The 22037-nt window shown below is 32.2% G+C and overlaps 2 protein-coding genes across 2 annotated transcripts; both read right to left on the reverse strand.

Moving 5' to 3' along the window:
• On the reverse strand, positions 1 to 2098 carry LOC108829501 (uncharacterized). The gene is made up of 5 exons (XM_057004089.1): positions 1501 to 2098; positions 1282 to 1416; positions 857 to 1196; positions 679 to 760; positions 1 to 618 (listed from the first exon to the last, which is right to left on the reverse strand). The coding sequence occupies exons 1-5, from the start codon at positions 2096 to 2098 to the stop codon at positions 1 to 3; spliced, it is 1773 nt and encodes a 590-aa protein (XP_056860069.1).
• A 6032-nt stretch (positions 2099 to 8130) lies between these two features.
• Positions 8131 to 11417, reverse strand: LOC108829513 (monocopper oxidase-like protein SKU5). The gene is made up of 7 exons (XM_018603155.2): positions 11079 to 11417; positions 10237 to 10346; positions 9880 to 10150; positions 9674 to 9812; positions 8857 to 9589; positions 8502 to 8780; positions 8131 to 8414 (listed from the first exon to the last, which is right to left on the reverse strand). Exons 1-7 carry the CDS (start codon positions 11208 to 11210, stop codon positions 8324 to 8326), a joined length of 1755 nt encoding a protein of 584 aa, XP_018458657.2. The 5' UTR covers positions 11211 to 11417; the 3' UTR covers positions 8131 to 8323.
• Positions 11418 to 22037: the final 10620 nt, after the last annotated feature.

Raw genomic sequence — 22037 nt, forward strand, 5'->3', positions numbered from 1 at the left:
CTATAGCGTCCCCACATTAACTTCATACATGGTGACCACAAGTCCTTCGGCCTTTATATCAAGGACGTCGGCGGTTTTACATTTCCAAACTTCAGTGCCCGCAATGGCATGGGCTTGGATAAGCAGCACAGAAGACACTGCATAGTCTGTTATGTTATTATGCTGGGGGATGGATCGTGGTCTCTCTAGTGTCATGAGTTTGCCTTCTCTTCCAGCACCTTGTTTACCAACCTGTTTAAGTAAATATGAGAACATCTGCGCAATTGGACGAAGTTCCTTTTTCATCATGTAGTCGGTCCTCAGAGATATGTTGTTGTCTAACACAGAGATGGACCAGCTACTGCAATCGACACATAGGCCTACCCAATACTTTTTGTCGAGGTTGAAAGGGAAGTAAAAACGGTCGACATCACCTAGTGACTCTCTCTCCATAATGACTTCTGTGACAGTGCTCGAAAATTTGAAGCTATCCTTTTTGGTAACCTTTGAGAACTTGGTATACGTTTTTGAAAGCTGAGCAGCGAACTGGCTATCCAGGAACATTGATGTGGCTGGTAGGTTTGCATTAGAGAGGGATTGGAACATTGAACTTAGGTGGAACATGAGAACATCTACAACCTGAACATGCATTAGAAAGAATCATGATTAGTTTCAGCAACAAAATACATGATAACTGACCTCTGGAGACAGTGGGTTTGTTCTAGCTACAATCTCGTAAACCTCGATGCTCTGGAGAACACCTCTTTCAGTGGTTATACAACTGATAAAAGAAGGTAACGAAAAATTTAGCTCTTGTATATAAACAATTATACGATGGCTCGCCAGTTAGTATTTTGTAAAGGAAACAAACACTCACAATTCCTCCTTCATCTTAACAAGGATTACCGAAAACTTAGCTGGATTGTCAATAGTACCGCCAAGGTTGTTAGAGTCAGCAACCGCCTTTCTTGCTTGGTTTAAGAAACGTATATCACATTCATAGTGGCCCAGCAGAGTTTTGGGAGGAACCTTGGGAAGTTTGCTTTTCCAACACCCACCAACTGCTTCTTCACCATCTGCATCTATAGTTTCATCAACAACCTCTTCTTCTTCGACTACAGCTGTGCGCTGCCATTCTGTTTGGCATGAGGTATTTCCTCCTGAGTTAGCCCAAGAGAGAAAGTAGGCTTCGGAAATAGAAGAGCAGGATCTAGAGTCTGGAAAAACAATCATTGTTTTAATCGAAGTAACAAAGTCATATAAGAAGTAGTATGCGTATGTAAGCAAAACAACAGAGATTACAAACCGAATCAGGAATTTCATCAGCTTCAGGTGGTGGGTGTTGATGACTATTTCCTCGTTGAAAGGGTGACTGTAAACTGTCTTTCCTTTCAGCCTTTGCCTCCGGAAACTCATCACCAACAACCCCTGCCACTTCTTTATCATTGAGTGGTATTATGTACAAGTAGCATGTTTAAAGCTTAGCTGACTAATTTAATTGTTAATAGTTTTCTATATTACTAACTGCGTTAAGTGGGTTGGATGAACGGTTAGCGAAGGCGATAGCATCGTCAATAATCGTGTGTGCAACGTTATCGGTCTGCATGGATGCGTCTTCCACGGACGTAACGCGAGATGAAGGCTTTTGAGTATGAGCAAAAGAAACATTTTCATGTTTCCTTACAAGGTCGGTGAGAATTGTAATCCTCCCCCCAATGTTGTCTACTTTATCAAACAAGTCTTTGATGTTGGACAGAACAAGGGTTCGAAAACTACTGAAGGTTTCCTGATTCATTGATATTTGATTCCCCAGCTTGGAAAAATATTCACGCACCCTTTCTTTAACAGCTGCTGCCACGCCCTCTGCATCAAACAATTCTTGTACCACAGTGGGAGTAGAGGCCTTTGTCTTGCTTGATTTGCGGTTGCCTATTTCAGCTTTGGCCTCCTCTTGCAACCTAATAAGTCCGGCTTTGGTTACGCCACCGCCAAAACAGGGTGAGGAAAACGGATACTTCTTCTCAATGAGGTTCACCATGTTGTCAACACAAACATCTTCTTCATCGTTGGTCCAATCAAGCTCGGTAGAGTCTTCAATATCAATGTTTGTAACTGACATGATGGAGTGAACTTCCGCATGTAGAGAGTTTGTAAATACAGTAAATTAAACAATTCCGGAACAATTGTAGATAAAATACCTAAATGGAATGACAATAAACACAAACAATTTCACAGAATAATTTCATACCTTCCCCCCGACATCTGTCTCTCTACCATGCCCTGGACAGATGCTTCTTTTGTCAGATTTGTCAACATCTAAACTGTCATCCTCATCCCCACGTTCAGTTTCGGATCCGGACGAGCTTCCATCATGAACCACCTCTGTGAGAGAAGGGACAGCTTCAACCATGACAAGCTGTAAGGACAGTACAAACCCTTTTAAGGCGATTGTGTTTTGAGCGAGGGAAACTTCTTTCCTCTCTTTAATGTTGTTGATCAACATGTCAAACGATGATATGCCCCAAGGAAACGCAAAAAAGGCGTAAAGATCTTTTATTCGCTCAGCGTGTTCTTGCGATATACGAGGATTGTGAGTCGTCAGGAGAATTACGGATGACAGAAGAGCGAGATAAGCGTACTTGAGCCTCAAATCTTTGTCGACAACTGTTTTCTTCTTCAGCATCCTAGTAACAAATGACACTTGAACTTCTTTTAATGTGCCAAAGAGTTCGCACCAGTACGGTTTCTCCTCCAGAAACTTCTTCGAACGCTTCTTCGATCGTTTTGGGAATCTCCGGCAGTTGAGCCCTGTCACCGCCGCGAATTCTCGGAGAGAAAACCTAATAGGTTTCCCCGAAAAGAGAAACCAGGCCTCATGCTTCTTCGCAACTTTCAGTTGCCTAGAAATGATATATCGACCAAACCTGCCTGAGAACATCGGCCTATCCGCGATGTCCACCAGCTTTCCAAATGGCGACAACCTAACAAGCTCAACTTCGCCGGGGTCAAGTGAGTTGATTATTTGTCTAATACCGTATGCTTTGTGGTACGGTGTGACACGAACCCCAGTAGGCTCATCTCTGGCAGCGAAAATTCTCTCCGGTAAGTCCAACAACGGTAGTTGGCTACCCTTTGTTTCCACCGTCTCATGTACATCCATCGGTGAAGATCGATCAAATACTCAACAAACCAGATATGAATACAAAGAGAAAGTTAGAAAAGAGAGATGAAAGAGTGAGATATGAATTAGAAAATTTGAAACGCTATCTACAAGACCGAAGATCCTTTCTAACAAAAAATATTTTACTGATTTTTATTCAGAGCGCAGAATCCTCGGGAAATCTACGCAAAAGATTTTGAAGATTTTCCCTATCGGAGTTGTCAGCTGGAGAGAAGTGATGGTAGGAGCTTTTTCGTCTCAAAAAAATTAGCATAGTATGTGAACGCTTGCCATTGCTATACCGCTAAATACGACATATTCCTTTGGTAGAGACACTAATTTCTCTACATATTTATACTACTTTTGGTCAAAGAAAGAAATAAAGAAAGTGCGAAAGATTATGGATATAAAATAGAGAGTTTTACATAACAGATCACTTTATGAGTTTTAATAACATTCTAAGTCACTTTCAACTCATTAGACACTTTCTTTTAACTTTATCTTCAATTACCAACTAAAACAGAATTAAATGGTAAAAAAATGTTATGGTGTACATTTTTTTTATTGTCCACATGTACAACGTTTCACCAAAACGAACATATGTACACACATTTGGACATTGCATAAATAATGATAACTTATGATTTGAATGATTTTGAGTATCTTGTTTAAGTTAATATAGATCATTTTAAAATTTATTTATGTGTATACATTGCAGTTAAAATTTATTTTAAAATTTTAGACACTCTATTTGCTTCATCTAAATATTTTATGATTTTAATGGTATTTACTATTTTAATTTAGTTAATTTAAGTCATTTTATGTTCTATTTTGAAATATACATTGCGATTGTGTGTTCAAATGTATATACCAAGAGCAAAAGTTTATATTTGTAAGTTTAGAATCAAATAAAGAGGACAAAAAATTTATTTTCAAGAGTTTGGGGTCAATTGACAATAAAGCTAAATATAAAGGGCTTAAATTGAAAACAAAAGAAGTTGTTTGGGTAAAGCTCGCTCGATCCCGATCTCAGGCTCGAGTTTCAGTTCGCCATGTAAGGAGTTCAATCAAAGCAAATGATCGTGGCGAGAGAAGGTCCCGGTGGTGATAAGGTTGCGGCGACGACCTGAAATCATTATTAAGATCTGAAATCATTGAGAACAAAGAGGACTGCGGCGGATTGTAGCTTGTCGGCGGAGCTCGGATGGAGCCATGGATATCTGTCTTTTTGTTTTTTTGACAAAGGATCTTTGTCTTTTTATGCTTGTAACCATGGATCCCTGACTTTTCAAATTCACAAAAAGTGATGAGCTTTCCGTCATGTAAGGTCACAAGAAAAAGAAGAAATTGATAAGAAAGAGAAGAAATCGATAAGAAAGAGAAAGGAGAGGTCCACCAATTACTTTGTGGTTATGTTTTAGTTAGAAATCATAACGAAAAAGAGATAAAAGTTAGAAAAAATGTCTATGTAGTATAAAGTGACCCATTGTGATATTAGCAAGTGGAAATGTGACTCATAGTGTAATTATACCTGGTTACATAAACTAAGTTCTGGCTCCATATCCATGTTCAAAATTACGCTAAGCGCTACGCGTGCGGTGGAGTAGGGCCTAGTGCATAATCGAAGATTAAGCGGAGAGTAATCGGAGATTTATTTTATGTATTTAAATTAAAATTCCTAATATATATGTATAAATATTGTTATGCTGGCAATGTACAATGATTTCAGGTAGCCGAGATGGTTAATTTAGCTTTGGTAGTGCTTGTCATCGTGGGTTCGAACATCACTCTGCGCATTTGACGGAGATTTTTGCTCATTTATTTAATGTAAGGGTAAAAATGTCATTTCGCAATCATCTTCTCCACTGACCTAATTTTTTTTATGTGTCAAAACACGCAGCCGCCATTGATTTTCACTTATGTTTTTGCCGATTTCATCAACGTACCAACCAGATTTAACATCCAGACAGTGAAATATATGTTTATAACACGATTTCGAACCATATATCAACAAAATTCTAAGTTTTTCATATGTATCCGCATTTTTGGCCGATTTGAGCAAAATCGAGGCGGCTCTCCTCCACCAAGCATATAACCGGCGAGTCCACGGCCGCCGAGGCCGCGTTTTTGAACATCTGATTGCAGAAGTTATTCTTATCAATAGTGTTAAGAGTGTTAGTAAGGTTATGTGGTTAGTTGCGACATCAACAATAACTTTCTAAGAAAAGATATAGCAGCGGAAAATACAGAATAAAGCTAAGAACTTGACTTTTTGAATGTTTTCGTTTATCATCCTCAAGCTAAGATTTCTCAGCTGTTTGACTCTGTTCCATAGTAATTTATTAACTTTTTAATCTGGGATAGAAAATGCTTACTGAATGTTTGTTTGGTAGTTTTACTGGTTGTTGTAAGATTTTAATAGCATGAGCCTAGAGTGAAATAAGATTTTCTTGGGTTTGCTAAGGATTATTTTAGATGCAAATTTATGTTGATTCTAAGGTTTTTGCTGAATGCATTCAAATCAATAGTTAAATTTTTAAAATGTATATTGGTTGATTTTAAGATTAAAACAAAGTTTGCATTATACATAAACTAAACCATATTTTCATAGAAACTCAAATAAACGAGACAAAATATTAATTGTATTTTAACTAAGACTTAATTAAAAAATTATTCAACATGCTTACCAGCTTATATTTATTTTCTGATATTGAAAATAAATAAAAACTGAATTTTAATAATTTCAAAATTGTAATCACCAAAACAATAAAAAAATTACACTTTTCTAATAATTAATAACTGTAGTTATTCTAAATATAAACATATATACTAAAATAAAAATGATAAAATAAAGAGTGAATTGGAAAAAAATTAATGGAAAACTAAATTTAATTAAAATTTATGGAAAAAACCTGGACGTAGCCCGGAAAAATCTCTAGTATACTTATGATGAATCTAAAAAGTAGTTTTACATATGATGTTCTCTTTATTATCTGTTTTATTAATTAAAAAAATAAACAATAATCATAACTCTAGATATATACGGTAAATAAGTGACTATTATGTAAATCAAAACTGATAAAACCAAATGATTAACCATTCAAATTACCATATTTATTTATTCTTACAACTAAAGTCTCAAATTTTATAAATATGACAATGAGAATAGTTTATGAGAGCCAAAAATGATTTTATATTCTTTTTAAAAAATAAAATAAAATAATTAACTAAGTAGTTATAGTCAAACATTAATTCTGAAATAATAAATTTCAATAATAATTGAAAACATATTAATTATTTGTTAGGAGCCGAGTTTTAAATTCTCAAATCCGAATTTTAAACCAAATTGGACTTGGTTTCTTCAACAAGTCATAGTCAAACCAATTCGACCGTCCGATCTATTTCGGTTTTCAAACCACTGATTTTAACACTTTTCAAGTATTGCACAGAAATTCTAAACCAATTTGATTCAACTATGACTGTAACAACAATTATGTTTTACGTAATGAAACAATAGACATCTCAAAATGTAATATTTACAAATAATTATTTCTTGTTTTCTATAAATTCTAATTTTGTAAACATGAGTATTCATGATTTTCATCTACATAATATGTATAAGACTAAGTGATATTTATCTTTCTTTTTTGTGCAAAAAGTGATATTTATCTATATAACCAGATTACCTGTGGTCCTATACATTCTCAGAGGACAACAATATTTAGAATTGTCCTTATAGTTACAGTCTGTCAAATTATACTGGTAGCATGTTTTTTCTTTGTCATTTACAAAAGTGGCCAGAAAAAATCTATCATAGAGAAATTTGGTTTTATCTTGTCAACTTTTAAAACTGGCAAAATGAGCATATAAAAAGTGGAAAAGGAAAGCAAATTACAGAAAGGATCCAGCTGGAATTTATCAGAGAGACAAAAGCTGAAATCCAACCAAAACATAAACAATATTCTTTCCACCTCACTTCTCATCATCATCTTGGGACCTCATAAATTTTATTTTCCATTTTCTTCAATATATTTTAATTTTAATAAAATATAAAATAAAATACCGTCAGTTACATTTCCTTCGTTATACTTGAAATATATGTAATTAAAAAGGTTAGAAGTATTTACATTGTTGGATTTTAAGCAAATCGATTAGAAAGCTGATCTCTGTTACTAATCGGTGTCTTAATTCGCACAAACACAAATTAGTATTCTCATTTCTCAAAAAAAAAGTATTCTCAACATTGTGAATTTGGCATTTAAAACAGCCGCTTAATCGATTACAATGGTCATACTTTGGGATAGCTTTGTTAAGAAAATACTAATAACTAGATCTTGATCTGCGCTTTAGAAGCGCGGAATATTTTACGATGAAAAATTTTACTAATAACTTAATAAATATTTTGGTAAATTTTAAAGAGTGTGTATTTAAAATATTTTTGCATTTAAATCAGTGTTTTTAAATTCAACCCGATTGTGATTACACCGGTTAATCCGGAGATCTGACAATTCAATTTAGATTTTTAAAATATTTCATATTAAAAAATTACTGCCCGATACTAACCGATTGAACTGATAGATGACCGATATGTAATCTAATTTGATTTAAATTATAATAGTTTCATAATTTGTAATCTTATAATCCAAAATTTAAAGTTCATTATTTTACAATTTATGAAATTATGACGTTTCTACAAAATTTTAAAGAGAAAATGATAGATATAAAATAACTAAGATTAATTATTGTATTGTTTGGAAACATTGATAGTAGTATAAAAATATATTGTTTTGAAACAGTGATAGTAGTATAAAGAAATAAGTATATTGTTTGGAAACATGGATAGTAGTATAAAAAGGAATATTAGTGATTAATGTAAGTTTAACTATAAAGTATAAATGTGTATTTAATTTAAAAACTTACAAAATAAATGTTAAGTCCAATAGAATGTTTTTGTTTTAATAAGATAGATATAACAAATTTTGAACATTCAATGAATAATCTTCTGTTTTTCTCAATTAATCAAGAGACTCCCGGAAAAAGAATAGAACAACGGATAAAAAAAAAACAAGTCAGAGAAATCCAACAACCCCCAAATAGAAGAACTGTGGAAACGTAAGAACAAGAATCATCATCTCAACAAAGAAAAGCCCTAGAAAAATACAATCAAACCCTCAAAGTTACATTTCAATGCAGAACCATCACCAAAGCCATCACTACCATTGAAAGACTCGTGAATCCAATGCTTCTAGTAGCCGATGATGATATCTTTTGTGGCCTGAAAACAACAACAAAGATAAAAAGAATGAAATAAAAAACATAAACTTTTTACAAAGTAGAAAGCGTGTTCTTGAAGTAAGCTTACTTTTGTAATTTCTGTAGAGCACCACAGTAAAGGACATTAGCAGGGGCCCCAAACTCAGTCTTGTTGTTTTCATCTGGATTAACAACTCTAACATAAGTTTCTTGTCCAAGATACCAAGAATCAAGATTCTCTGTTCTCAGATTCCAAGCCCCAGGATTGTCCAAAGATATCAAGATCGCTGACCATGCCCCTGGATACACCTGAATAGTTGACCGTGCAATACCGTCCCATTTGTTGTAAGTTCCTCTACTGTTCTCCGTCCACTCTCCGTAGTCCATTCTGCAACCAAAACAAATCTCAATAAAGACAAAGGTTGCAGTCACAAAATGAAGAAGAAACTAACTAACTAACTCACCCGACTGCGAAGAAGGCATAGCCACTCATGTGGTAGCTTTGCATCTTAGTGTCATTGTTCTGAAGAATGACTTCCATGAAACCGCGGTAAGTGCCATTGATAATTGAAGTCTCCATCCTAGGTGGTCCAGTCAAAGGTCTCTTAGGGAAATCAAGCTTATAAGCTCCTTTGACCTTATGCTTATCAGCTAGTCTTATAGGCGTAGAAGGATTCACAAACGATACGCCACTAAGTGTTGTCCTTCTTTTGCCTTTGATCTTCACAGGCGGCATGTTCCTGAGAACATAGACATCCGTCACATTGATGGAACCGTACTTAAACGAGCCTTGCGGGTTAGGACGTGCTCCACTTGCTGAAACGTTCCATCTGATGGATCTTGCTTGATTCATGGAGAAAGTTTTGTCGAATTCGTCTTGTGGTGCAGGGGGCAAGTGACCTATTGCCTTTCCTTTAGAGTTGGTATAGTGCAAGATTCCAACTCCTGTGACTCTTCTCCATATGGTTTCATTAACGATCCGAGCACTGGCGACAATGTAGTAATCAGAGCTTGCGTTTTGGTCCATAGTCACCAAGAAGGAGTATGATTGTCCAACATGAATGTCCAAACTTGTGTAGTTTTGCTGAACTGTGTAGGATCCTTCTGATTCAGCAAGAACCAAGTTGTGACCTTGGATCCTAAAGTTCAAACTCGTCGAGATTCCCACATTCGACACTCGAAGTCTATAAGTCTTCCCTGTGGTTGTCACAAAGGTATAACACTTTACAAACTCCAAAAACAAAGACTGTCTGATCCAAGAAAGCTAGTAGTAGTACTCACCAGGATGGACTGTGATGGTTTCGTAATCGATTCCATCAGGAACAAGAGTCTTATTGTATTGGTAAGGTCCTTTGCCATTAATGAGAACTCCATCAGGCATTCCAAGATCTTTACCATCGTCTAAAGCCTTCCTCAAAGCCTATATTTTCAAACAAGTGTGTTATTGCTTGACCTGCAAGGTAAATTAAAAAAAAAAAAAAACTAACCGTGTGGTTCCTTGTGTACCAATCACCAATGGCAATGGTGATATCACCGTCTGGAGTAGAGAAAGGGACTGGAATAACTGATCTAGGGTTGACAATGAAGGAGCCAAACCCACCAGAAGCTCTTTGGAAATGGAGAGATGGGAAGTAGAAGAAGCTACCAATCTGGTCCTTAACTTGAAACTCATAAGTCCAGTTCCACTTTGGTGGGATTGGACAGTTGGTTCCTGCAAGTCCGTCTTGCCAAGAAACACGTCTCTGTTGGATTCCAGACCTGTTTAAAAACATCAAAACATATTTAGAAATCAGAACACTTTATACTCTCAAGTGTCAATACAAAGATTTTAGTGAATCTCTTACCAGTGGAGAAGAAGTCCCTCGTCTAATTTGTTTCTCACATTCACCACAAGGTTCTCATTGGTCGTGACATTGATTGTAGGACCAGGGAACTTTCCATTTATAGCAATGACCTGACAATAGAATCAAAGAAGAAGTTAGAAACTCTTACAGTGTTTTTAGATCTTTTGTTTCACTTTTTGTTGGATTTGGGCTTAGAAAGACTGAATCTTTTGTCATTCATTCAGGTGGAACTTGATGTAAAACTTTGGATAAAATTAAAGTAATTGTTTTTAAGAAAGTAAAAGTGAAATGGGTTTCTTAACGATGAATTTTAAGTAAGCAAAAAAAAAAAAAAAAGAGAGAGAAGAAAGATTGGAACTTTTGAGAAATCTGAGATTTTATACCCACAAACATACAAACTTTTATCAAAATGTGACAAAAACAAACATCCCAATTACTTGGTGAAGAGGAATAGAATGTACAAATCTATGTTCCATTAATAGTAAAACTCTAAAAATAAAGCGTTTATAAAATTAAAATCTCAAGTCTACAATTTATTTAGCTCACTGGAACTACAGTAAAACTAAAGATTTACAAAATTAAGAAGTAATATGCAAAATGTGGATAAATCTACAAGTAAACCCCAGAAAGTTAAAACTTTGGTAAAATCTTTTTTATCGAAAATGTGAACGAACAAGCTTCTTGTGTAATGAATATATTACTAAAAGTTAGATCTTTAGCTCACTGGAATTACAGTAAAACTCAAGAATTAATGGTTTTGCAACAAAAAAAAAGGTCCAAGCTTTGATCAAATGAGCAGTTATCAAAAGATCTAGAAAAAAAAGAAAAGAAAAAAAACAAACCTGTTGAGGAACACCAAGTGGAGAAGCGGTAATGTAGGAGACTTCGAAGTTGTAGAAAGAATATGGATCTGCAGCGAAGCAGAAACTGAAGTTCACCAAGAACGTAAGAAGCAGGATCTTGAACAAATCCATTAATCTTCTTTCTTTGCTTTTCTTTTCTTGAGCAGCAACGATTTAACGAACACAATGATGTTTAGTTGTTTTGTTTAAAATTTTTCTGTCTGTGAATTTACATTATCAGATTGGAGAAAAGGAAGGATTGAGTGGGAGAAACTATAAGGTATAAAGGAAAGAGACAGAAGAGAACGGCTACGATACTAGTTGCCTAATTAGTTGTTATCCTTATTATTTTCCGCAATTATTTTACCAGAAAAAGCCGCACAACGCGCCTATAAATCTGAGAAAATAATAAATCAAATGGTTAATTAACCTTTTCTTTTGTTTGAATATTATTAGTATTCTTAATATTTTATATAATAATAACTAAACTACTGAATTAATAGATTTCTTTCCTTTCGACTAGTGAATTAACAGATACCTTACCCCTAATTATAAAGTTCTAATCTTCTTTTGTCGGTAACCGTAACTTTATAAATCGTTAAAAAAATTAAGAGAATTCAAAAGAAAAATTAGTTGACAGATGAAAAGAAAACAAGCCAACGGATATAATGATAATAGTGATAGCAAGAAAGAATAGCTCCCATATGGTTGACAATTTTAATATTCTTTTTCTTTTCCACCGGAAATGTTTTTTTCTTTATTCATCAAAATGAGCTGTAAATTTGCATCACATAGACCACAATTTCCCGTACAAATATCACGACGACGCGTATAATAATGATGCATTGGAGCATTGTAGTAATACACTCTTTATTTCATAAAACAATCTTATTTTTACATTTTTATTACAGAAAAACAGCATTCTAATTGCACTATAATTTCTAATATCTTTAATCTTAATATTAATTGGAAAATGCATTGAGCTCAATATATATACATTCAATTATTTTTAATTTATGTAAAAAATGTTAAATTAACATTCTTTATAGAACAGAGAAAAATAATATATAAGAACTATATAAAAATCTTGATTTAATAATGGAAGTGCATTATGTACGCAATAATCACATGTTGCTCGCATGCTAGCTTGTTTAAAATAACCAATTAATAGTAACTTTACAGTTACATTACTGAGTTAATACTTTTAGTGGGGGAAATAAAAATAAAATAGTCTAAGCTAAGAATTGTATTTGACCGTTTGACCTGAGGCATCTCCAAAGAGATAAGCTTTTATTTATGAGAGGCGCAACGCAGCTGTGAGCCAGTCTGGAATTGCCATGTGGCTGCTGCCAGCCAAAACAAATGATATCCTTCCTATTTTTGAATCTTGTTTTTCTCGTGATGTAGAAAAATACTACTCCCTTTTAATTTTAATTATCGTTTTAGGTTTATACACACAGATTAAAAAAACATATGATTTTATATATTTTCAAGATAAAAACACAATTATCTATACATCTAACCACATTTCAATCAATAGAAAAATTAAATGGAAAATCTTTTTAATAAATTTTGCATTGAAACTCTAAAACGACACTTATTTTGAAACGGAAAATTTTTCCTACAACGACAATTAAATCGAAACGGAGGGAGTACAAATTATGGTTCCAATTTGTGACTATATATTTTTCATTGATTAAATTTTATATTTTTATTAGTTTTATTTAGTTTCATCATTTTACAAATCAATTAAGTAACTACCTTGTTCGCCATGCTATTTATTATTTTCATATTAATTACCTAACTTGATCACTGCTGATTAGGATATATTGTGTGCACTTGCTCCTAAGTATTACAATTGAATCTTTTTTATTTGAGAGATTAAAATCACTCCTTATGGTAATTTGCGTGATATCAAATTTTGCGTCGTTGCCAGGGAGTTTTGATTGTCACTAGATCTTATCTACTTCGATTTAGTATAGGTTATTCTACTATTTGAGTCTTTTCATAAAAAAATATTCTTTTCATGTGCATGCCCAACAGTACCAAAATCAACAAGGAACAACCACTGCGCTTCTCAGATCCTCCATGTTTGGAAAGCTTAATACGCAAAAAGAAACGCACCACATCGATCGACAACAACCTCAGTTCGTCGAGTGACACTCGCCAGCAAACGTCGACCGACACTCATCGATCGACACTTCTCACCGAACGCCGATCGACACTCATCTGCAAGACATGGTTGTGACTCTAGTTCTTTTTCAGGATGAGAATGGAAACATGCATGACCATGATGGTCATCTAAGACTGCATAATGCAGTATGTCAGAAAATAAATGATCAGGGGATTGCAATCCTTGATCCCTATTATCACTACAAACCGCTGCTCAAGTTGTAGATGATGTTGCTCGACCAAAAATGTTGGCTGATTACAACTGTCCAGATCAATACCACGCCAGCAAATCTGCTATTTGTCCTCCAGCTATTCAGATGAACGATTTCGACACTAAAGGAAATGTGGGTAATAATAGCAGAGCAAGATAGTTTTTTTACCGATTCTGCTGATATACCTCTTAGTTTTAGATAGCTTTTGTGAAAATACAAACGCTTTATTTAGTAGATCTGATTTTAATTATGCCAATGCTTTTTTTAAAACATATTATGTACTGTCAATTATGAAACGATGTGCATAACTGACGCGAAAATCTCCTAACATTATTTGTAGCTAATACAATTTACTATTTTGAGAAATTATTTAGTTTCCAATATATTTTGATTAGTGAGAAAAATAATATATAACAATAAATGAAACTAATTAAAATTGTGATACAAGCAGTCAAACATATTAGATCATTAAGCATGGTATACAACAAAAAAATTGAAAAGAGAACAAGAAAAATAAAAGTTCAAAACTCAAAATTGATTTCTATTGCGGATCATTCCTTGGATGTTATCCAGATACACCTGCTCCTTGGCGACTCCTTTCTTTGTTCTGAATCCAAGAACAACTCCTTAGAACCTGACTCCTTTCTTTGTTTAGTCCAATAGTTTTCACCAGAGAGTAATTGACTGGGTTCACGAACTGCAACGGCTTCCCAGTCTGCAACAAAATCAAGGTCATGTAAACATACACCCATAAATAACCGCATGATATAGAACAATCTGATACATCAAGTTACTGCTTCCACTAACTCACAAAAAACGTGTAGCTGTTAATGAAACGTATAATCATCTGAATAATGGAGAATCATGAGCAGCCGAATTATTGATAGGCTTATGTGGAATTCTCATACAAGATAAACAACCATCAACATTTTTGGTCATAAGTAAACAGAAACATGAATCAATTCTAGCTATCCCCTGCATATATCATAACACATTTACCAAGACTATTATTAAACAATACAATGATTTTTTCACTGAGACATCTCAAAAAAAATTAGACCAAACAATTCGATCACTGTTAATCGGTTGAAAGATGATGAAAATCCTTACAGTGGAAGAGATGCTTGGAGAAAGTTTCAAAAGGGATAAACTCCACACAACAGAAATCTTTCAGCTTTTTTTCAGAACGAAAATCCTTACAATGGAAGACATGCTTCGAGCTCTCTCCTCCTCCGCCCGCCTCATAACACCCTAAACCATAATACAAAGAACCATTACACAGAGAACAAAATCGTGACATGGAGACTATTAACAATATAAAATAGCTCTATAACACAGATAAGATAAAAAGATAGTCAAGACAGGAGACAAACTATAAACAAGATAGTGAAGAACATATACAAAGAACCATTACACAGATAACAAGATAAATCAGATACATGATAAACCAGAGAAAAAGATAAAAAGTAAAAAATATATATATATATATATTATATATATATATTTTAACTTAATATATAATTAAATCTTTGGAAAGTTGACATAAAGGTAACCAACAAAAACTAAATCCTACAGAATACAAGAATTTCATATAATTAAAGACAATATGAATCTAAAGCACATTTGACTTCAAATTGAAGCTATATATTATTTAAAGTGTTCACATAGAATTAACAAAAAACATTAGTAATATACCAAATCAGCATTCTAATTTGATATGTTTAAATACAAACTTCAATATTTTATTTCTCTGAAAGTAAAATGAAGATAAAATAAGGTAAACAAACAAAAGATTGTTTCTTAAAAATAATTAACTTGATATCAACTAAATATTTTAAAATTAAAAATAAACTTAACTGACAAAAAAATTAAAAATCAAGCTTTTTTAATTTATTTTTTTCAAATAATCATGTATGTAAAACTCAAATAAAAATCAACAAAAGAAATAAATTGACTATGTAAAAGTTATCTTAAAAGTTAGGTTGATATTTATACTAAGTTACTGAAAACTTAACATAAGAGTTTAACAAGAAAAAAAACAAATTATGATCACAACTATATTTGTTTAATGACATGGTTGTTTGTTAACGATGAAAGGTTGTGGTGAATATTGGTGTGAGGACAACTATGTATAGTTAAATAGGGAACCCTAGGAATTACAAATTTACAGAACACCAACTTTGCAAGTAAACCAAATATTTTGTGGATCTTAAATATTTTTGTTTCCGAGAATATAGGTAATTGTTTGATAGAATGATATTTCTGTTTGAAATGAACTTATTATGGATACCTTATAATCATGTCCTATTGGTCGATATTTCCCACCTGCTTCGGAAACCTTAAATTTCTTAATAACACGCCGCTCTCCAATCGGAAGGTTACGTTGAGTCCAAAACATGTGAGACCTACTTCATGATGCATGAATTTTACCACCCTGGAATAAGACGAATTGTATTAGAAAGTAGTAGTATTGACATATGAAAAATTATGTGTATGAATGACTTACTATTTCATCAGCTAAAACCATTTCAAGTGTTTCGTCGGCATAGAGGGGATTTGTTTCCAAGAGTGTATCAGTTTCACTCGCACACGCCATGCGGACTTCTAAGGTTTGACCTTGGAAAGCAAAGAAAAAGATTTGTTTAATGACATGGTTGTTTGTTAACAATGAAAGGTTGTGGTGAATATTGGTGTGAGGACAACTATATATAGTGGAGATAGGGAACCCTAGGAATTATAAATTTACGGAACACCAACTTTGCAAGTAAACCGAATATTTTGTGGATCTTAAATATTTTGTTTCCGAGAAAATAGATAATTGTTTGATAGAATGATATTTCTGTTTGAAATGAACTTATTATGGATATGTTTTAAATTTTGATTGATCCGCAAGGTTAGGGGAGAGAATGAATCTGGTAACTAATTATATTGGTAGATATATTAGGTAAATTAGATTACGATGTTGATGTGTCTTAGTCGGGGTATATATAATCATTCCATATTTTTTGTTGATTAACCGAAGACTTTTCGCAATTGAAGATATTCAGTTTATGAATACAATTTATGAATAGAATTTATGAATCCGATTTTCTATATTAATAATGATTAAGTAGTAAGATTTTGAGTATATACAGATCAAATACTGGTTGTAAACAGCATCTTTCTTATTAATGAAAATTTAATTATTTCTATTTTCAAATTAGGGCTGGTTTGTTCCTCAAATCTAGTTGCAGTGATGCTAAAAAAGTTGTGTGTTTATGATAATAATCTTAGTATCAAAATTGTAAATTAATTTTAATAGATTAGATTAAACATTAATTGGTATGGTTTGTACAGATCAAATAAAAAATGTTATATTATATGTATATAGACTCATATGTTTGCTTTGTAAATGAAAATGTATTGTATTAAATACGTTGTATTTGATGATCCCAATCTTAGTATCAAAATTGTAAATTCACCCTAATAAAAAAAACATATATTGTTATGGTTTGTGTAAATCAAATAGTAATAGGTTTATATTACACGTATGTAGACTCATATATTTGTTTTGTAGATGACATAAATATATATTTCAATACAGGAAAAAAAGAAAGTAAACGTTGGACATATCGAGTTGAAAGCGTGCATTTTTTTGTTAAAAACAGCATTATGACTTGCTATATAAATCTGATTAAGACAAAGTATCCATAATTATAGCTTTATTTAATATACCAGTGGCATATCATTGTAAATATAGTGGAAAATTCTGGGGTAATCTAATATTGTACTCCCCTTTAAATTGATTAGATAAGAGTATTTCAAATACATATATTCACAAAATAAAAATGTAATAATCATACTTTCATTGTAAAATTTGGTAAATACAAAGTAAAGTTAGAATTGTGCATATGAAATAATAATTTATGGAACTGAAATAAAAGGATGGATAAAAATTATAATAAAAATATTTATAACAGTGTTAGTTAATACATATAGAACAATCTATATAATTTTTTAAAAAATGATTAAGCAAACAATATATGTTTATAAATACACTTACATATATCTACATGTACAAACAAAGAAACTACATATTTTTTATTTAAGGAGTACTAGATCCTGACCGCTCGACCGGGCGGATATTTATTTTACTTTTAAAATTTGTTTTATTTATAATAATTTATTTATTTATAATAGTTAGTTGTATTACATTTGAATAGTATATGTGTCCATGTTAACAACATACTATATAACTGTTATCTAGTATCATAGAGAGGGAAAAAAATATGAAGACAATGATGCATTATCATAAGAAATATAAAAATAAATTTTGAAAATTTTAAATATGATAAAATAAAGAATTATGAGTCAGTATGATATATAAAATAAATAAGATATAATATTGTATGGAATTTTATTTATTTAACGGATATGAAATTTAACATATCTAAGGTTGACCTAGTATATCTGAATCATATAAAACATAATGGTTAGATAATATACAAAACATTAACATAGTTCACTCATATTAAACTTTAGATAATATAATGTACTCCCTCCGTTTCAGAATAGTTGTCATTCTAGAGAAAAAATTTGTTTCAAAATAAGTGTCGTTTTCGAATTTTAATGCAAAATTTATTAATAAGATTCTTCTATCTATTTTTCTATTGGTTAAAATATAGTTAGGTGTATAGGTAATTGTGTTTTTATCTTGGAAATAAAATTACATGTTTTATTAATATGTGTGCATAAGTCTAGAACGACAAATAAAATGAAACAGAGGGAGTACCAATTAGGAGTTTATTGTCAAGCTTTCCATTTGAAACCTCTGCAAAATTAGCTAGAGATAAGAAACCTCTATCATCTTGGTAGTCAGATTCAGTGAAAACTGTTTCATTGGTGATACTAATCTTATAATCATGTCATGTTGGTCGATATTTCCCACCTGCTTTGGAAACCTTAAATTTCTTGATAACACGCCACTCTCCAATTAGAAGGTTAAGTACGTTGAGTCTGAAACATGCGAGAACTACTGCATGATTATAGAAAGTAGTTGTATTGACATATGAAAAATTATGTGTATGAATGACTTACTATTTCATCAGCTAAGACCATTTCAAGTGTTTCGTCGGCATAGGGGGTTTGTTTTCAAGAGTGTATCAGTTTCACTTGCACACGCCATGTGGACTTGTAAAGTTTGACCTTGGAAAGCAAAGAAAAAGATTTGCTTGATGACATGGTTGTTTGTTAGCGGTGAAAGGTTGTGGTGAATATTGGTGTGAGGAAAAGTATATATAGTGGAGATAGGGAACTCTAGGAATTATAAATTTACAGAACGTCAACTTTGCAAGTAAACCGAATATTTTGTTGATCTTAAATATTTTTGTTTCCGAGAATATAGGTAATGGTTTGATAGAATGATATTTATGTTTGAAATGAACTTATTATGGATATGTTTTAAATGTTGATTGATCCGCAAGGTTAGGGGATAGAATGAAATCTGGTAACTAATTATATTGGTAGATATATTAGGTAAATTAGATTACAGATAGTTCTTGGTTGGGGTATATGTAATCATTCCATATTTTTTGTTGATTAACCGAAGACTTTCCGCAATTGAAAGTATTCAGTTTATGAATACAATTTATGAATAAGATTTATGAATCTGATTTTGTATATATTGGTAATGACTAAGTAGCTAAGATTTTGAGTATATACAGATCAAATATTGGTTGTAAACAGGATATTTTTTATTAATGAATATTTAATTATCTCAATTTTCAAATTAGGGCTGGTTTGTTCCTCCAATCTAATTGCAATGATGCTCGAAATGTTGTGTTTTATGATAATAATCTTAGTATCAAAATTGTAAATTAATTTTAATAGATTAGATTAAACATTAATTTGTATGGTTTGTATAAATCAAATAGAAATATGTTAATATTATATGTATATAGACTCATATGTTTGCTTTGTAAATGAAAATGTATTGTATTAAATACGTTATGTTTGATGATCCCAATCTTAGTATTAAAATTGTAAATTCACCCTAATTAAAATTAAACATATATTGGTATGGTTTGTATAAATCAAATAGTAAAAGGTTTATATTACAAATGTTTTAAAAAAATGCACGCTTTCAACTCAATATGAGTTGTCCAACGTTTACTTTCTCTTTTTTTTGTAATGAAATATATATTTATGTCCTTTACAAAGCAAATATATGATTAAGACAGTATCCATAATTATTATAGCTTTATTTAGTATACCAGTGACATAGCATTGTAAATACAGTGTAAAACTTTGGGGTAATCTATTTTTGTACTCTCTTTTTAATAGATTAGGTAATTATATAAAACATAAATAGGAAAATAATAAATTAGACTTTGAATACGATTTCATAGAAGTGTATAAATTATTTATGTTTAACTATCTATCTATATTATTAAAACACAATGTCTCTTTTTAGGTTCCCTTGTGGTTTGCAAATATTTACAGCAATGCCATTATAATTTAATTTTAATAAAACAATATAGAAACAAAATGTTGTTAATCATTAACGATAATTGAGAATATGCCAAAAAAATTTTCATTTACCAAATCTTATTATCCCTATCATAACTTATATATATATATATATATATATATATATATATATATATATATACTACGGTCTAAAAAGGTGAGCTTAAAATCAAAATGGTAATGATCACTTTGGTAAAATAGGTGGATCTGAGTGGGATGTGGGGATGATAGGAGAAGCTCTGATGTAGCGGAAGCTTCTAGGGATAGAACTAGATCCGTTTATTCCAAGAATACACGGATCTAGGGTTTGTGAATACTCTTCACAGTGCTTAATTAAAAGCTCTTAGGAGTTGTGAATACTCTTCACAGTGGTTTATAAAAACCTCTTTAGGGTTTGAGAATACTCTTCTCAGTTGTTTATCAAAACCTCTTCTGGAAAACTCCTTTAATTAATCAAATCATAATCTGAATACAACCATAGAGTCTAAAAGACTATATATAAGAAAACCATAAAACCCTAAAACATTAAGATAATTATCAAATAATTTATAAAATAAATAATAAGATATATGGAAATATTCCAAATAGTTATCTGCATCATTCTCTCCGGGTTGGAGAAGATTCGTCCTCGAATCTTGATCATAGTCTTCAAATCCAGAACGTTTTCCAAGAAAAACTCTTCCTCGAATCTTCAATAACTTGTATCGCACGATTTTTGCACGAATCCGATTGTAACTTGAATCTTCAAAAATCCGGTTTTGCACAAAATTTGCACATAACAGATAATTAAGATTCTGTCCAAAATCTTCATCAATACAACTTCGTCCTATTTTTGCACAAAAATCGTTCTGTACAAACTTTACACAGATCTCGCTCCGTCCGAATTTTGCACAAACTTCATCTTTATAGACAGAGTCGACAACACATATATCTTCTTCAATAAAGCTCTCCTCGTCTTCATCATCATCCAATTGCACATATTAAGCTCGTGCTGCTTTTCTTTTCTTTAATGCCTCATCGAACTTATTTAATGCTTTGCAGAAATCTTGTTCTAACTTCTTATGAATCTTGTTGAGATCTTGTTTAAGTTTTTCCAAGATCTCAGCTAGTGGTTGTAGATGCATCTGCGATCAAGATAATAGAACCGTTTGGCTCTGATACCAACTGATGTAGCGGAAACTTCTAGGGATAGAACTAGATCCGTTTATTCCAAGAATACACGAATGTAGGGTTTGTGAATACTCTTCACAGTGCTTAATTAAAAGCTCTTAGAGGTTGTGAATACTCTTCACAGTGGTTTATAAAAATCTCTTTAGGGTTTGAGAATACTCTTCTCAGTGGTTTATCAAAACCTCTTCTGGAAAACTCCTTTAATTAGTCAAATCATAATCTGAATACAACCATAGAGTCTAAAAGACTATATATAAGAAAACCATAAAACCCTAAAACATTAAGATAATTATCAAATAATTTATAAAATAAATAATAAGATATATGAAAATATTCCAAATAGTTATCTGCATCAAGCTCTCTTTGAAGTTAGTTTGATCTCCAATCTTTTTTTTTAGAATTTACCAAATCTTACTATTCCTATCGTAACTATATTCCTATTAATATATATATATACACACTACCGTCTAAAGAGGTGAGCTTCGAATCAAATTGGTATCATCACTTTGGTAAAATAGGTGGATCTGAGTGGGATGTGGGGATGATAGGAGAAGCTCTCTTTGAAGTCAGGTTTGATCTCCAATTTTTTTTTCTTAGAATTGATCCCAAAGTTTGTAGCTTACGATGGACTTATCTAGATTATCAATCTCTATGTGCTGGCATCTTTTGTTTTTAGGTTTCTCATGTTTACATATTTGTTTATTCTCTTATCTTGTAGGAAACTAGTAGATTAATCCGCTGTTCATAATTTGTTGGCCTTTTTGTGGGGTGGATTTGAAGACAATTGTGTTAATATTCAGGAAACTGGTTTTATATCTATTAAGTTTGTGTTAATAGTATTCTAATTCTAATACTCACTATAATTAAATCATGCCTACATTAATATGCAGTGATTCTC

Source organism: Raphanus sativus, chromosome 2 (genome assembly GCF_000801105.2).
Source record: "Raphanus sativus cultivar WK10039 chromosome 2, ASM80110v3, whole genome shotgun sequence".
Classification (NCBI taxonomy): domain Eukaryota; kingdom Viridiplantae; phylum Streptophyta; class Magnoliopsida; order Brassicales; family Brassicaceae; genus Raphanus; species Raphanus sativus.

Coding starts and splice junctions, on each gene's coding strand:
- LOC108829501 (XM_057004089.1), bottom strand. CDS start 2,098: ATGTCAGTTACAAACATTGATATTGAAGACTCTACCGAGCTTGATTGG. Junction 1,417..1,500: donor CAACCCACTTAACGCAGTTA/GTAATATAGAAA, acceptor TCAATGATAAAG/AAGTGGCAGGGGTTGTTGGT. Junction 761..856: donor GTTAAGATGAAGGAGGAATT/GTGAGTGTTTGT, acceptor TTCTTTTATCAG/TTGTATAACCACTGAAAGAG.
- LOC108829513 (XM_018603155.2), bottom strand. CDS start 11,210: ATGGATTTGTTCAAGATCCTGCTTCTTACGTTCTTGGTGAACTTCAGT. Junction 10,347..11,078: donor CACTTGGTGTTCCTCAACAG/GTTTGTTTTTTT, acceptor TTCTATTGTCAG/GTCATTGCTATAAATGGAAA. Junction 8,781..8,856: donor TATGCCTTCTTCGCAGTCGG/GTGAGTTAGTTA, acceptor TTTTGGTTGCAG/AATGGACTACGGAGAGTGGA.